The sequence below is a fragment of the Gadus morhua genome, chromosome 22, assembly GCF_902167405.1.
Source record: "Gadus morhua chromosome 22, gadMor3.0, whole genome shotgun sequence".
Classification (NCBI taxonomy): Eukaryota; Metazoa; Chordata; class Actinopteri; order Gadiformes; family Gadidae; genus Gadus; species Gadus morhua.
Genome location: NC_044069.1, coordinates 16,626,970 through 16,642,108, shown reverse-complemented (window position 1 = coordinate 16,642,108; position 15,139 = coordinate 16,626,970). Strand labels below are relative to the sequence as shown.

Genomic DNA, 15,139 nt, shown 5'->3' with positions numbered 1-15,139 from the left:
AGAGTGAATGAGAGAGAGCACACCGTCTTTAACTACTTTAACTACTTTGTAACCTTTTTGTATAAGAACGCTATCTTTCGATATGTTCAAAGTAATATTAGCGTATGTTTTGTTTATTTGTACCTTTCAGTTAAGGGTCTCTATCGGAGCTCCTTCAATAGAATCATTACTTTCTCCAGAATTGAGACAAAAGTAGTTTTATGTCTTGTCTTACAGTAGTTCGGGGTCAATAGACGGAAGAACAGTAAATCCAGTAGTTTCTCTATTGTTATTTGTATTGCCCACTAACAAACTGACAGAAAACGAGTGGCTTGGAGCTACTCTCATATTCTTATGGAAGAATTTATAACTTAAGATACAAGAATGAACTTAAACATGTTTCCACCCAAGACTTGATGCTTTCACAAAGATGCCTGTTGGAATCAAGTCTCTGTTGTCAATTTCAAATTTCTTTTTTAAGTCCCCTTTAAGTATTTTATAAATTAAGGTGATTATTTTGGAGCGCAACTGTTCAGTGCAAGAATTTTGTCTTGCTGCTTTCAGAATCTTTTAGTTACACGGTACTATAGTATCAAATGCATTAATCTTTTAGCATCGTATTGGGCTTATTCACTATAACTACATCACCATGTTTTCATAAATGTGTAAAATCATTGGCATACTACACATACACTCATCAGTTTTTTTAAACCATTTAAACCACCCTCTGGGAGTCAAAAGAAAGAGGAGGAGGGAATTTTGAATTTTACTTTCAAAACAATTTAGACAAGGAAATATAAGGCTATAGAATCCTTAGCAGCTACTTTTTTAATTTTGTCTTGATTTAAAGATAAAAATTGCTTTTGGTTGTTTAATTTGTAATCTTGTCTATAAGAAACATATGCATTGTCTCGACCTTATAGACAATGTACAACATTACACCAGGCTTAAAACTCTTTATATGACGATTTTACGAAACCTCAATGGAGAAAATGAATGGGAAATTTACTTCCGGAACCAGAGCTGGTCAAAAAGGGGGTAGTCACTGTTGCGCTCTATAGTTAAAATCGAATGATTTTTTTAGGCTGAAAGTGGTTCTCCAAAAAATTAACAGTATAAGAAAAATTAGGTGTATTATTTACATCATGGCTTGTGTTAGGTTAATAGATCTCTTGGCTTTGTGCTTAGCTATAGCATTTATGCCGTCGAAAGTTTCCAGATTTTGTTTTTTTATTTGAACAGACTTTGTTGAATGAAGTTGAATGTAGTCTGTCCGTAGGTTATGGGTGGATTGTGTGAGCGTTTGGCATGTGTTGGCTCTAAGCTTTAAGTTGCGAAAAATAGAATGAGTTAACTTATATGATCTTGTAAAAACTTTAACATTTAATACCATTTTCCTTAAAAAAATGCCTAAAAAGCTGAGGCCAAAGTTATTTTTGTTCTGATCCACTTTTAGGGACAGGTCAAGAGTCACCAGAGTCAGGATCAGAAAACCTTTTAATTTGCTACTGATTCAATGCAATGAATAGTTTTACATTTAGATAAATAGCTTGAAGAAGCAGCAAAATACCACGGTGATATTAAGTATATGGTGTTCTAAAAAGAAAAGATCCCCATGGTTGCCCAAACGAATTGTTGAGCCTGACCCACATGTTCAAACGTTTGAATGAGCGTGAATAACAGAAAACAAGAAGCTTGTTCACTGACGTTTCAATTCACCTACAGGTATTGGCCTAATTGTAGCAAAGTGACACTTTGATAAAGATGTTACTAATATCGGAAGCAAACCACAACAACCATAGTCATCGTAGTCTAAACAGAAGTCTGTTAGCCATCTAACTTCATGGAGACTTTTCTGTGTTTATTAGTGTGTTTAACTTGGGTTTAATTTTGTAAGTGTGTTTAACTTGGGTTTAGTTTTTAGTTTTTACCGATTCTATCTGATTCCATAGTTTCAAATTTACTATATTCCAAGTGCATTAAAAACAGGTCTTTTCCATTTGAATTACTGCGTTGAACTGACAGTGGAAGGACAAAAACAAACACATGCTCCTTGCTCTAATCACTTTCAAAGGATGGACGCTGATTGGTTTTTACAACCAGCCAAGAACTGCAAACTCTGGATGCTGGCTTCAATTGTAATAGCATCTGCCATCATATTGACGTAATATTCTCTTCTTCTTAGAGCAGACTCTAATGATAATAAGGGTTACTACGTATGACTGGGAACAACATCAGTTGTACATATTATATAATATTAAGTTATTTTGAAAATAAGGAGCCATTTTCAATACTGAAAATACTTTGGTACCATATATCAGGAGATATTTAGCATAATCACAATAGTTGGAATAAATACATGAATCAACAACCATTAAAATATACTAAAAAATAAATTTTATTTTTATTCTGACTGGCCACTGCAACAACAGAACAGTCCTCTGAAGCGAGAGTACCACTTCTTCTTCCTCCGCTTCTTCTTCTGAGAGCACGGAGCGACCGGCTCCGTACTCTCCAGAGGATCCTTCCAGGTCACTGTTTTTCTTTTCCCTTTCGTGAAAATGGGGGGTCCCTCAACCAGAGGGACCTCAAGCAGAGGGACCTCGACCAGAGGGACCTCAAGCAGAGGGACCTCAAGCAGAGGGACCTCGACCAGAGGGACCTCGACCAGAGGGACCTCGAGCAGAGGGACCTCGACCAGAGGGACCTCGACCAGAGGGACCTCGACCAGAGGGACCTCGACCAGAGGGACCTCGACCAGAGGGCAGAGGTTGTGGGCTTTCCTCTGGCCATCCCCTTGTTCCTCCCTGTCCTCCACAGAGGTCAGGGAGGAGGTCCTCTCTGTGGAGTCCTCTTCCCTTGGTGAAGTCCCACATGGGAAGGTGGTGCCCGGAGGGAAGGCCCCACGGAGAGACCTGTAGATGGTCAACACTGCCTCAGCGACACCATTGGCGATGGAGGCCAGGAGAGCTGGGTCTCTCCGAGCCAGCAGTTCCTTCACACACGAGAGAAAGAAGACATTCTTTTAGTTTGGGTCACAAAAAATGCCCAGCGAAAAACCTGCTTTACAGCCTTATTTAGCAGTACTCACTACATTACTACCAGTCAACTAATAAGAAAGGAAAAGTATACTTCAAGCAAGAAGATTGGGACTTGGAAATTTTCATGAACAGAAATGTGCATGAAGGAAAAAACGCAATTGCACAAATGCCGAGGACTAATGAAAGGATGAATGTCCACCTGTGTGGCCGACTCAAACTCCCTCAACAGGGTGCTCTGGAGCTGCAGCACCGGCCGCAGGGTGTTGCACAGTGGAAGGGGAGAGCCGCTGTCCACAGCCACCCCGGGGGTGTGGTCCAGGATACGATGGATGACTGCGGTCAACTGGAGAAGGGTTCAGTTCATAGTTAACAGCCAGATCAACAGAGGAACCTCATGCAATCATATAGTACTTCACGAAAATATAATATGATAGCACCGGGAACTATCATCTTAAAACTGTCTGCATTGACCCCCCAGGAGACTCTAAGGTTTTCATATGAGATGATCACCCTCTACAAACCACTGAGCTTAGGGTAGATGAGATGGGTACTTTGGTCCTCTTACATGGTCCAACAGCTCCTGGAGGTCCCGGGGACTCAGCGCCTGGTCCCCAGAAGCGTCCACAGGGTGCAGCGTGAGCACCAGCTGAACCAGGAGGACCTTCACCAGCTCAGAGCTGACGGAGAAGGGTGGAGGGAGAGGGCGGGGGGCAGCCACCACCTGATTCAGAGGCCGTTAGAAAGGATCAGTTCAACACTCTTTACTATTAAATGATGATTACATGATAATAATATCTAATGTATGAATAAAGACCTGTCTCTGCTGACGAGCAGACTCCTCGTCTGGAAGCAGCCGGGCCGTGTTGAGAGCCACCAGGTGGAGCAGGTGGTGTTGGAGGAGCAGGGAGGAGAAGGCCCCTGCTTCCCTCAGAACACACCTGGGGCCCAGGGTCCGCTCCAGACTGTCCAGCACACGCTGGGTTACCTGGAGAGGACGGTGACATTGGGTTCAGCCAGGGCTAGTAGGCGCTTCTATTGAGGATCACAAGGAAGGCTGGGAGCAATCCAACCACGCAATCACAATCGGAGTAGCTACAACAGAGTGGTCTTAGGAATGGATAGTCAACGTTTTGGAGCACAACAACTTCAGTAGATAGAAAACTATTCTAAATTATTTCTAATTACAAAACAATGGTACAGCCCAACAGGTGATGGATATTTTAAATAGATAGAACAGATATGAAAGGTGTCCCTCTGTGTTGTCTACCTGGTAGACAGCGGTGGACTGGCGGAAGGTGTTGGCCTCCTGTTTCTCCTCCGTCACCTGGACCCAAGGGAAGGAGCAGAGCAGCTCCTTCAGGTCCCGGAGGAGGCCCTGGGCCTTCAGCGAGATCCCCGTCCGAAGGGCTCGCGGCTCCAGCTGGCAATGGGGGGAGGGCAAAGCCAACTTTTTACAAAGCGCTTTTTTAGAGAAAACAGCACCAGGAAGTGTTTGACAAGGGAGAAAAAACAACAAGAATAAAGGAATGAGTGTGGACATGGACACACGATGGAAGCTGATGTTTACCTGCAGGAGCAGCTGGCACAGCATAAGCTTCAGTGAGACGCTGTGGATGATCACCGGAACAGACAGGGTGTCAGTCAGGGCCTCAAACCATTCTTCATCCGTGTCATGTGGGGAGGAACCTGGGCCGGAGCTCGGAGAACCGGGGTCGATGTTCCCCAACAAGGAACCAACTCCAGGAACAACACCTACACGGCAGTGACAATCAAATGTTAGAGTTTAGATCAGGTCTGCTGAAGGCCACCTCAAACTAAACCTTATAGTAGCATATAAACAAAGGCTATAGAGAGGGACTGTAGCCTACACTTCTCTATCCCCTGTATGACACATTGTGTCTAAAGAGGGATTGTTTTTTACCAACACTATTCTAAAAGTGTTGGTAAAGCACTTTGTTTTGGTCACTTCATCCTAGCCCTCATGTCCCCACCACTTTTCAACACAAAGTGACGCCCTTGCTGCTGTGGCCAACCCATTCACCAGAGTGACGGCTCAGCTTCTCCCGCAGCGGGGGCCGAGAGAAGAAGGTCCTCTCTGGGGAGTCCTCTTCCCTGGGTGAAGTCCCACATGGGAAGGTGGTGCCCGGAGGGAAGGCCCCACGGAGAGACCTGTGGAGGGTCAACGCTGCCTCAGTGAAGCCACGAGCGATGGAGGCCAGGAGAGCCAGCAGGTCCTTCACACAAGAGAGAAAGAGGACATCATTTTAGTTTGGGTCACAAAAAGTGCACTTCAAAAAACAGACTTCACAGCCTCATTGAATAGTAGTACTCCCTATATTACTGACTTTGTAATTTCATCCAAGTCAACCAAGCATAGGAAAGCATGAAGATTGGGATTCCCAATGTTGTCATGAACTGAAATGTGACTGTACCACTTCAGGAGCACCACTTGTCCCTCCAAACAAGAGCCCACACTCAATCAATGCAACAACACTCCCACGGTACCGTCCAATGAAAACAAGCGCATATGGACATTGGCCGAGGACTATGGCACGGGAAGATCTGAATGTTCACCTGTGTGGCGGATCCAAAGCTCCTCAACAGGCTTCTCTGGAGCTGCAGCACCTGCTGGACCCACGGGAAGGAGCAGACGAGCCCCTTCAGGGCCAGGAGGAGGTGCAGGGCCTTCAGCCAGAGCCCGGACTGGAGGGCTCGCGGCTGAGGCTGACAATGGGAGAGGGGAAATCTAATTTATACTCTGTTTCGTGAACCATAGCAACGTGAAGAGCTTGACCAAAGCAACAAGACAACAAGAATATGGAATGAGTTGGGACATGAACACAAGATGGAAGCTGATGTTTACCTGCAGCTGGGAAGCCACAAGCGTCGCTGAGTGGCTGTGATCGATCACCGGCGAAGGCAGGGTGTCGGACAGGGACTCAACTCGTTGTACATCTGGGCCATGCGGGCTGGAACCTGGGCCGGAGCCCAGAGACCCGGGGTCCATGGTCAACAAGGAACCAGCTCCAGCAACAACACCTACACACCCGTGATAATCAAATGTTACGGATTAGATCAGGTCTGCTGAAGGCCACCTCAAACTAAACCCTATAGAAACATATAAATAAAGGCTGTAGAGATGGACTGTAGCCAACACTTCTCTATCCCCTGTATGATACATTGTGTCCAAAGAGGGATTGTTTTTTACCAACACTATTCTAAAAGTGTTGGTAAAGCACTTTGTTTTGGTCCCATTATCTTAGCCCTCATGTCCCCACCACTTTTCAACACAAAGTGACGCCCTTGCTGCTGTTGCCAACCAATTCACCAGAGTGACGGCTCAGCTTCTCCCGCAGCGGGGGCCGAGAGAAGAAGGTCCTCTCTGGAGAGTCCTCTTCCCTGGGTGAAGTCCCACATGGGAAGGTGGTGCCCGGAGGGAAGGCCCCACGGAGAGACCTGTGGAGGATCAACGCTGCCTCAGTGAAGCCACGAGCGATGGAGGCCAGGAGAGCCAGCAGGTCCTTCACACGAGAGAGAAAGAGGACATCATTTTAGTTTGGGTCACAAAAAGTGCACTTCAAAAAACAGACTTCACAGCCTCATTGAATAGTAGTACTCCCTATATTACTGACTTTGTCATTTCATCCAAGTCAACCAAGCATAGGAAAGCATGAAGATTGGGATTCCCAATGTTGTCATGAACTGAAATGTGACTGTAGCACTTCAGGAGCACCACTTGTCCCTCCAAACAAGAGCCCACACTCAATCAATGCAATAACACTCCCACGGTACCGTCCAATGAAAACAAGCGCATATGGACATTGGCCAAGGGAAGATCTGAATGTTCACCTGTGTGGCTGATCCAGAGCTCCTCAACAGGGTTCTCTGGAGCTGCAGCACCTGCTGGACCCACGGGAAGGAGCAGACGAGCCCTTTCAGGGCCAGGAGGAGGTGCAGGGCCTTCAGCCAGAGCCCGGACTGGAGGGCTCGCGGCTGAGGCTGAAAATGGGAGAGGGGAAATCTAATTTATACTCTGTTTCGTGAACAATCGCAACATGAAGAGCTTGACCAAAGCAACAAGACAACAAGAGTAGGGAATGAGTTGGGACATGAACACAAGATGGAAGCTGATGTTTACCTGCAGCTGGGAAGCCACAAGCGTCGCTGAGTGGCTGTGATCGATCACCGGCGAAGGCAGGGTGTCGGTCAGGGACTCAACTCGTTGTACATCTGGGCCATGCGGGCTGGAACCTGGGCCGGAGCCCGGAGACCCGGGGTCCATGGTCAACAAGGAACCAGCTCCAGCAACAACACCTACACACCCGTGATAATCAAATGTTACGGATTAGATCAGGTCTGCTGAAGGCCACCTCAAACTAAACCCTATAGGAACATATAAACACAGGCTGTAGAGAGGGACTGTAGCCAACACTTCTCCATCCCCTGTATGACACATTGTGTCTAAAGAGGGATTGTTTTTTACCAACACTATTCTAAAAGTGTTGGTAAAGCACTTTGTTTTGGTCCCTTCATCTTAGCCCTCATGTCCCCACCACTTTTCAACACAAAGTGACGCCCTTGCTGCTGTTGCCAACCCATTCACCAGAGTGACGGCTCAGCTTCTCCCGCAGCGGGGGCCGAGAGAAGAAGGTCCTCTCTGTGGAGTCCTCTTCCCTGGGTGAAGTCCCACATGGGAAGGTGGTGCCCGGAGGGAAGGCCCCACGGAGAGACCTTTGGAGGGTCAACGCTGCCTCAGTGAAGCCACGAGCGATGGAGGCCAGGAGAGCCAGCAGGTCCTTCACACAAGAGAGAAAGAGGACATCATTTTAGTTTGGGTCACAAAAAGTGCACTTCAAAAAACAGACTTCACAGCCTCATTGAATAGTAGTTCTCCCTATATTACTGACTTTGTCATTTCATCCAAGTCAACCAAGCATAGGAAAGCATGAAGATTGGGATTCCCAATGTTGTCATGAACTGAAATGTGACTGTACCACTTCAGGAGCACCACTTGTCCCTCCAAACAAAAGCCCACACTCAATCAATGCAATAACACTCCCACGGTACCGTCCAATGAAAACAGGCACATATGGACATTGGCCGAGGACTATGGCACAGGAAGATCTGAATGTTCACCTGTGTGGCGGATCCAGAGCTCCTCAACCGGCTTCTCTGGAGCTGCAGCACCGGCTGGACCCACGGGAAGGAGCAGACGAGCCCCTTCAGGGCCAGGAGGAGGTGCAGGGCCTTCAGCCAGAGCCCGGACTGGAGGGCTCGTGGCTGAGGCTGACAATGGGAGAGGGGAAATCTAATTTATACCCTGTTTCGTGAACAATAGCAACGTGAAGAGCTTGACCAAGCAACAAGACAACAAGAATAGGGAATGAGTTGGGACATGAACACAAGATGGAAGCTGATGTTTACCTGCAGCTGGGAAGCCACAAGCGTCGCTGAGTGGCTGTGATCGATCACCGGCGAAGGCAGGGTGTCGGTCAGGGACTCAACCCGTTGTACATCTGGGCCATGCGGGCTGGAACCTGGGCCAGAGCCCAGAGACCCGGGGTCCATGGTCAACAAGGAACCAGCTCCAGCAACAACACCTACACACCCGTGATAATCAAATGTTACGGATTAGATCAGGTGTGCTGAAGGCCACCTCAAACTAAACCCTATAGGAACAAATAAACAAAGGCTATAGAGAGGGACTGTAGCCAACACTTCTCCATCCCCTGTATGACACATTGTGTCTAAAGAGGGATTGTTTTTTACCAACACTATTCTAAAAGTGTTCGTAAAGCACTTTGTTTTGGTCACTTTATCTTAGCCCTCATGTCCCCACCACTTTTCCACACAAAGTGACGCCCTTGCTGCTGTTGCCAACCCATTCACCAGAGTGACGGCTCAGCTTCTCCCGCAGCGGGGGCCGAGAGAGGAAGGTCCTCGCTGTGGAGTCCTCTTCCCTGGGTGAAGTCCCACATGGGAAGGTGGTGCCCGGAGGGAAGGCCCCACGGAGAGACCTGTGGAGGGTCAACGCTGCCTCAGTGAAGCAACGGGCGATGGAGGCCAGGAGAGCCAGCAGGTCCTTCACACGAGAGAGAAGAGGACATCATTTTAGTTTGGGTCACAAAAAGTACACTTCAAAAAACAGACTTCACAGCCTCATTGAAAAGTAGTACTCCCTACATTACTGACTTTGTAATTTCATCCAAGTAAACCAAGCATAGGAAAGCATGAAGATTGGGATTCCCAATGTTGTCATGAACTGAAATGTGACTGTACCACTTCAGGAGCACCACTTGTCCCTCCAAACAAGAGCCCACACTCAATCAATGCAACAACACTCCCACGGTACCGTCCAATGAAAACAAGCGCATATGGACATTGGCCGAGGACTATGGCACGGGAAGATCTGAATGTTCACCTGTGTGGCGGATCCAAAGCTCCTCAACAGGCTTCTCTGGAGCTGCAGCACCTGCTGGACCCACGGGAAGGAGCAGACGAGCCCCTTCAGGGCCAGGAGGAGGTGCAGGGCCTTCAGCCTGAGCCCGGACTGGAGGGCTCGCGGCTGAGGCTGACAATGGGAGAGGGGAAATCTAATTAATACTCTGTTTCGTGAACAATAGCAACGTGAAGAGCTTGACCAAAGCAACAAGACAACAAGAATAGGGAATGAGTTGGGACATGAACACAAGATGGAAGCTGATGTTTACCTGCAGCTGGGAAGCCACAAGCGTCGCTGAGTGGCTCTGATCGATCACCGGCGAAGGCAGGGTGTCGGTCAGGGACTCAACTCGTTGTACATCTGGGCCATGCGGGCTGGAACCTGGGCCGGAGCCCAGAGACCCGGGGTCCATAGTCAACAAGGAACCAGCTCCAGCAACAACACCTACACACCCGTGATAATCAAATGTTACGGATTAGATCAGGTCTGCTAAAGGCCACCTCAAACTAAACCCTATAGGAACAAATAAACAAAGGCTGTAGAGATGGACTGTAGCCAACACTTCTCTATCCCCTGTATGACACATTGTGTCCAAAGAGGGATTGTTTTTTACCAACACTATTCTAAAAGTGTTGGTAAAGCACTTTGTTTTGGTCACTTCATCTTAGCCCTCATGTCCCCACCACTTTTCAACACAAAGTGACGCCCTTGCTGCTGTGGCCAACCCATTCACCAGAGTGACGGCTCAGCTTCTCCCGCAGCGGGGGCCGAGAGAAGAAGGTCCTCTCTGGGGAGTCCTCTTCCCTGGGTGAAGTCCCACATGGGAAGGTGGTGCCCGGAGGGAAGGCCCCACGGAGAGACCTGTGGAGGATCAACGCTGCCTCAGTGAAGCCACGAGCGATGGAGGCCAGGAGAGCCAGCAGGTCCTTCACACAAGAGAGAAAGAGGACATCATTTTAGTTTGGGTCACAAAAAGTACACTTCAAAAAACAGACTTCACAGCCTCATTGAATAGTAGTACTCCCTACATTACTGACTTTGTAATTTCATCCAAGTAAACCAAGCATAGGAAATCATGAAGATTGGGATTCCCAATGTTGTCATGAACTGAAATGTGACTGTACCACTTCAGGAGCACCACTTGTCCCTCCAAACAAGAGCCCACACTCAATCAATGCAACAACACTCCCACGGTACCGTCCAATGAAAACAAGCGCATATGGACATTGGCCGAGGACTATGGCACGGGAAGATCTGAATGTTCACCTGTGTGGCGGATCCAGAGCTCCTCAACAGGCTTCTCTGGAGCTGCAGCACCTGCTGGACCCACGGGAAGGAGCAGACGAGCCCCTTCAGGGCCAGGAGGAGGTGCAGGGCCTTCAGCCAGAGCCCGGACTGGAGGGCTCGCGGCTGAGGCTGACAATGGGAGAGGGGAAATCTAATTAATACCCTGTTTCGTGAACAATAGCAACGTGAAGAGCTTGACCAAAGCAACAAGACAACAAGAGTAGGGAATGAGTTGGGACATGGACAAAAGATGGAAGCTGATGTTTACCTGCAGCTGGGAAGCCACAAGCGTCGCTGAGTGGCTGTGATCGATCACCGGCGAAGGCAGGGTGTCGGTCAGGGACTCAACTCGTTGTACATCTGGGCTATGCGGGCTGGAACCTGGGCCGGAGCCCGGAGACCCGGGGTCCATGGTCAACAAGGAACCAGCTCCAGCAACAACACCTACACACCCGTGATAATCAAATGTTACGGATTAGATCAGGTGTGCTGAAGGCCACCTCAAACTAAACCCTATAGGAACAAATAAACAAAGGCTGTAGAGATGGACTGTAGCCAACACTTCTCCATCCCCTGTATGACACATTGTGTCTAAAGAGGGATTGTTTTTTACCAACACTATTCTAAAAGTGTTGGTAAAGCACTTTGTTTTGGTCACTTCATCTTAGCCCTCATGTCCCCACCACTTTTCAACACAAAGTGACGCCCTTGCTGCTGTTGCCAACCCATTCACCAGAGTGACGGCTCAGCTTCTCCCGCAGCGGGGGCCGAGAGAAGAAGGTCCTCTCTGTGGAGTCCTCTTCCCTGGGTGAAGTCCCACATGGGAAGGTGGTGCCCGGAGGGAAGGCCCCACGGAGAGACCTGTGGAGGATCAACGCTGCCTCAGTGAAGCCACGAGCGATGGAGGCCAGGAGAGCCAGCAGGTCCTTCACAAGAGAGAGAAAGAGGACATCATTTTAGTTTGGGTCACAAAAAGTGCACTTCAAAAAACCGACTTCACAGCCTCATTGAATAGTAGTACTCCCTACATTACCTACTTTGTCATTTCATCCAAGTCAACCAAGCATAGGAAAGCATGAAGATTGGGATTCCCAATGTTGTCATGAACTGAAATGTGACTGTACCACTTCAGGAGCACCACTTGTCCCTCCAAACAAGAGCCCACACTCAATCAATGCAACAACACTCCCACGGTACCGTCCAATGAAAACAAGCGCATATGGACATTGGCCAAGGGAAGATCTGAATGTTCACCTGTGTGGCGGATCCAGAGCTCCTCAACAGGCTTCTCTGGAGCTGCAGCACCTGCTGGACCCACGGGAAGGAGCAGACGAGCCCCTTCAGGGCCAGGAGGAGGTGCAGGGCCTTCAGCCAGAGCCCGGACTGAAGGGCTCGTGGCTGAGGCTGACAATGGGAGAGGGGAAATCTAATTAATACCCTGTTTCGTGAACAATAGCAACGTGAAGAGCTTGACCAAAGCAACAAGACAACAAGAGTAGGGAATGAGTTGGGACATGGACACAAGATGGAAGCTGATGTTTACCTGCAGCTGGGAAGCCACAAGCGTCGCTGAGTGGCTGTGATCGATCACCGGCGAAGGCAGGGTGTCGGACAGGGACTCAACTCGTTGTACATCTGGGCCATGCGGGCTGGAACCTGGGCCGGAGCCCAGAGACCCGGGGTCCATGGTCAACAAGGAACCAGCTCCAGCAACAACACCTACACACCCGTGATAATCAAATGTTACGGATTAGACCAGGTCTGCTGAAGGCCACCTCAAACTAAACCCTATAGGAACATATAAATAAAGGCTATAGAGAGGGACTGTAGCCAACACTTCTCTATCCCCTGTATGACACATTGTGTCTAAAGAGGGATTGTTTTTTACCAACACTATTCTAAAAGTGTTGGTAAAGCACTTTGTTTTGGTCACTTCATCTTAGCCCTCATGTCCCCACCACTTTTCAACACAAAGTGACGTCCTTGCTGCTGTGGCCAACCCATTCACCAGAGTGACGGCTCAGCTTCTCCCGCAGCGGGCGCCGAGAGAAGAAGGTCCTCGCTGTGGAGTCCTCTTCCCTGGGTGAAGTCCCACATGGGAAGGTGTTGCCCGGAGGGAAGGCCCCACGGAGAGACCTGTGGAGGGTCAACGCTGCCTCAGTGAAGCCACGAGCGATGGAGGCCAGGAGAGCCAGCAGGTCCTTCACACGAGAGAGAAAGAGGACATCATTTTAGTTTGGGTCACAAAAAGTGCACTTCAAAAAACAGACTTCACAGCCTCATTGAATAGTAGTTCTCCCTACATTACTGACTTTGTCATTTCATCCAAGTCAACCAAGCATAGGAAAGCATGAAGATTGGGATTCCCAATGTTGTCATGAACTGAAATGTGACTGTACCACTTCAGGAGCACCACTTGTCCCTCCAAACAAGAGCCCACACTCAATCAATGCAACAACACTCCCACGGTACCGTCCAATGAAAACAAGCGCATATGGACATTGGCCAAGGGAAGATCTGAATGTTCACCTGTGTGGCGGATCCAGAGCTCCTCAACAGGCTTCTCTGGAGCTGCAGCACCTGCTGGACCCACGGGAAGGAGCAGACGAGCCCTTTCAGGGCCAGGAGGAGGTGCAGGGCCTTCAGCCAGAGCCCGGACTGGAGGGCTCGCGGCTGAGGCTGACAATGGGAGAGGGGAAATCTCATTTATACTCTATTTCGTGAACAATAGCAACGTGAAGAGCTTGACCAAAGCAACAAAACAACAAGAATAGGGAATGAGTTGGGACATGAACACAAGATGGAAGCTGATGTTTACCTGCAGCTGGGAAGCCACAAGCTTCGCTGAGTGGCTCTGATCGATCACCGGCGAAGGCAGGGTGTCGGTCAGGGACTCAACCCGTTGTACATCTGGGCCATGCGGGCTGGAACCTGGGCCGGAGCCCGGAGACCCGGGGTCCATGGTCAACAAGGAACCAGCTCCAGCAACAACAACACCTGCACACCCGTGAATGTCAAACTTCACGGTTTAGATCAGGTCTGCTGAAGGTTAACACAAACTAAACCCTATAGGAACATATAAACAAAGGCTGTAGAGATGGACTGTAGCCAACACTTCTCCATCTCCTGTATGTTGTTGCAGAGTTTTTGGTGGCAACAGGTTTTATTACCCACACTCTTTTGAAATATTACTCATTCTATAGGTTGTCAAATGTGTTTTGGTTTGTGGAAATGTAACAATGAAGCAAAAGAGAACTCCTACCTGGTGCAGATTGTACGATGAATAAAGATGAAAGGTAAAGTAAAGCAGTAGTAAACACTCGATCAATAACAAACGCTGACGAAAGGGCAGTGGATGTGTGAACGGCAAGGAGTCGGCAAGCAACTGAACCCAGGATCCTTCAGAGCCAGTGATCTCACACCAAAGGTTCTATAAGCTCCCTCTATGCATTGTGACATCATAGAACCCAAAGAGTTAAAGATTTTCGACTTGGAATCTTCTGATTAGTCATATGTTTGATTGACAGGTGCCTGTATTAAATGGACCAAGTAATACTCAAAAGCTTTTGTGTAATTGGTCACTGTAAGAAATGGCATAGCTCTTTAGTCTAATATTTGGAATGAGACTGAAAACGCCCAAAGTGGAGCCTGAGTTGACTAAGTTTATATGTCTTTGATCGTGGACCATAGTTCAAAGTCCTCTGCTCTTCATGTAGATCACTGTGACTTGAACCTCACTGTCCAAATACAAAACGTCAATGTTTTCACTTACATTATGTCTTTGTATACATTTGTATACGTTTGTATACGTTTGTTTTTATATGCATAAATTACAGGTCCCCTCACTTGATTTTCATAAGCATGAGTTCATAACTGTTACGAACATACTTTAGTCAAGGAGCAGAGAGCCCCTTTAGGGGTCAGCCAGAAGCCAGTCTCTGTGAAGAGCAGGACCAGGTTCTGCTCAAGCAGTCCACCGCATGGCGGGCTCAGCAGTGGGGCCCCCCTGGGGCCACGGCCCCTCAGGCCTTTGGAAAGGAGCTGTGGCGCGAGTGCACCCCCTGCTGGGGAAGGAGGAAACTAACAACGAGCCGTCTCACCGAAACGACGATGCTCTGATCTGCTCTGTTCGTAAACACACGTGTAGGTCGGGGATATCTCACATTGAACAGCAGGGAGGAGCTGGCTCCTCGCTATACAATCTGCTACATAACTTAACTAACATAAATACACAAATATATATTCATCCGGCCATACCAACCTACCATGACAAACTAAAAAGATTATTCAAGCGACCTTTGGCACCTTGAAAGTTGCTATATAAATATAAGTTATGATTATTATGACCCATATCTGAATGTTGCATCTTTTGGAGAATAAATTCAACAAA

At 48.1% G+C, this 15,139-nt stretch overlaps 1 protein-coding gene across 1 annotated transcript; it reads right to left on the bottom strand.

Annotated features, from left to right (window-relative positions):
- Positions 1-2,383: 2,383 nt before the first annotated feature.
- On the bottom strand, positions 2,384-13,711 carry LOC115536077 (uncharacterized). The gene is made up of 27 exons (XM_030347729.1): positions 13,568-13,711; positions 13,279-13,428; positions 12,758-12,950; positions 12,293-12,468; positions 12,004-12,153; positions 11,483-11,675; positions 11,018-11,193; positions 10,729-10,878; positions 10,196-10,388; positions 9,731-9,906; positions 9,442-9,591; positions 8,910-9,102; positions 8,445-8,620; positions 8,157-8,306; positions 7,624-7,816; positions 7,159-7,334; positions 6,870-7,019; positions 6,349-6,541; positions 5,884-6,059; positions 5,595-5,744; positions 5,062-5,254; positions 4,588-4,772; positions 4,288-4,440; positions 3,835-4,005; positions 3,586-3,741; positions 3,220-3,363; positions 2,384-2,974 (listed from the first exon to the last, which is right to left on the bottom strand). Exons 1-27 carry the CDS (start codon positions 13,709-13,711, stop codon positions 2,384-2,386), a joined length of 5,001 nt encoding a protein of 1,666 aa, XP_030203589.1.
- Between the last annotated feature and the right edge of the window lie 1,428 nt (positions 13,712-15,139).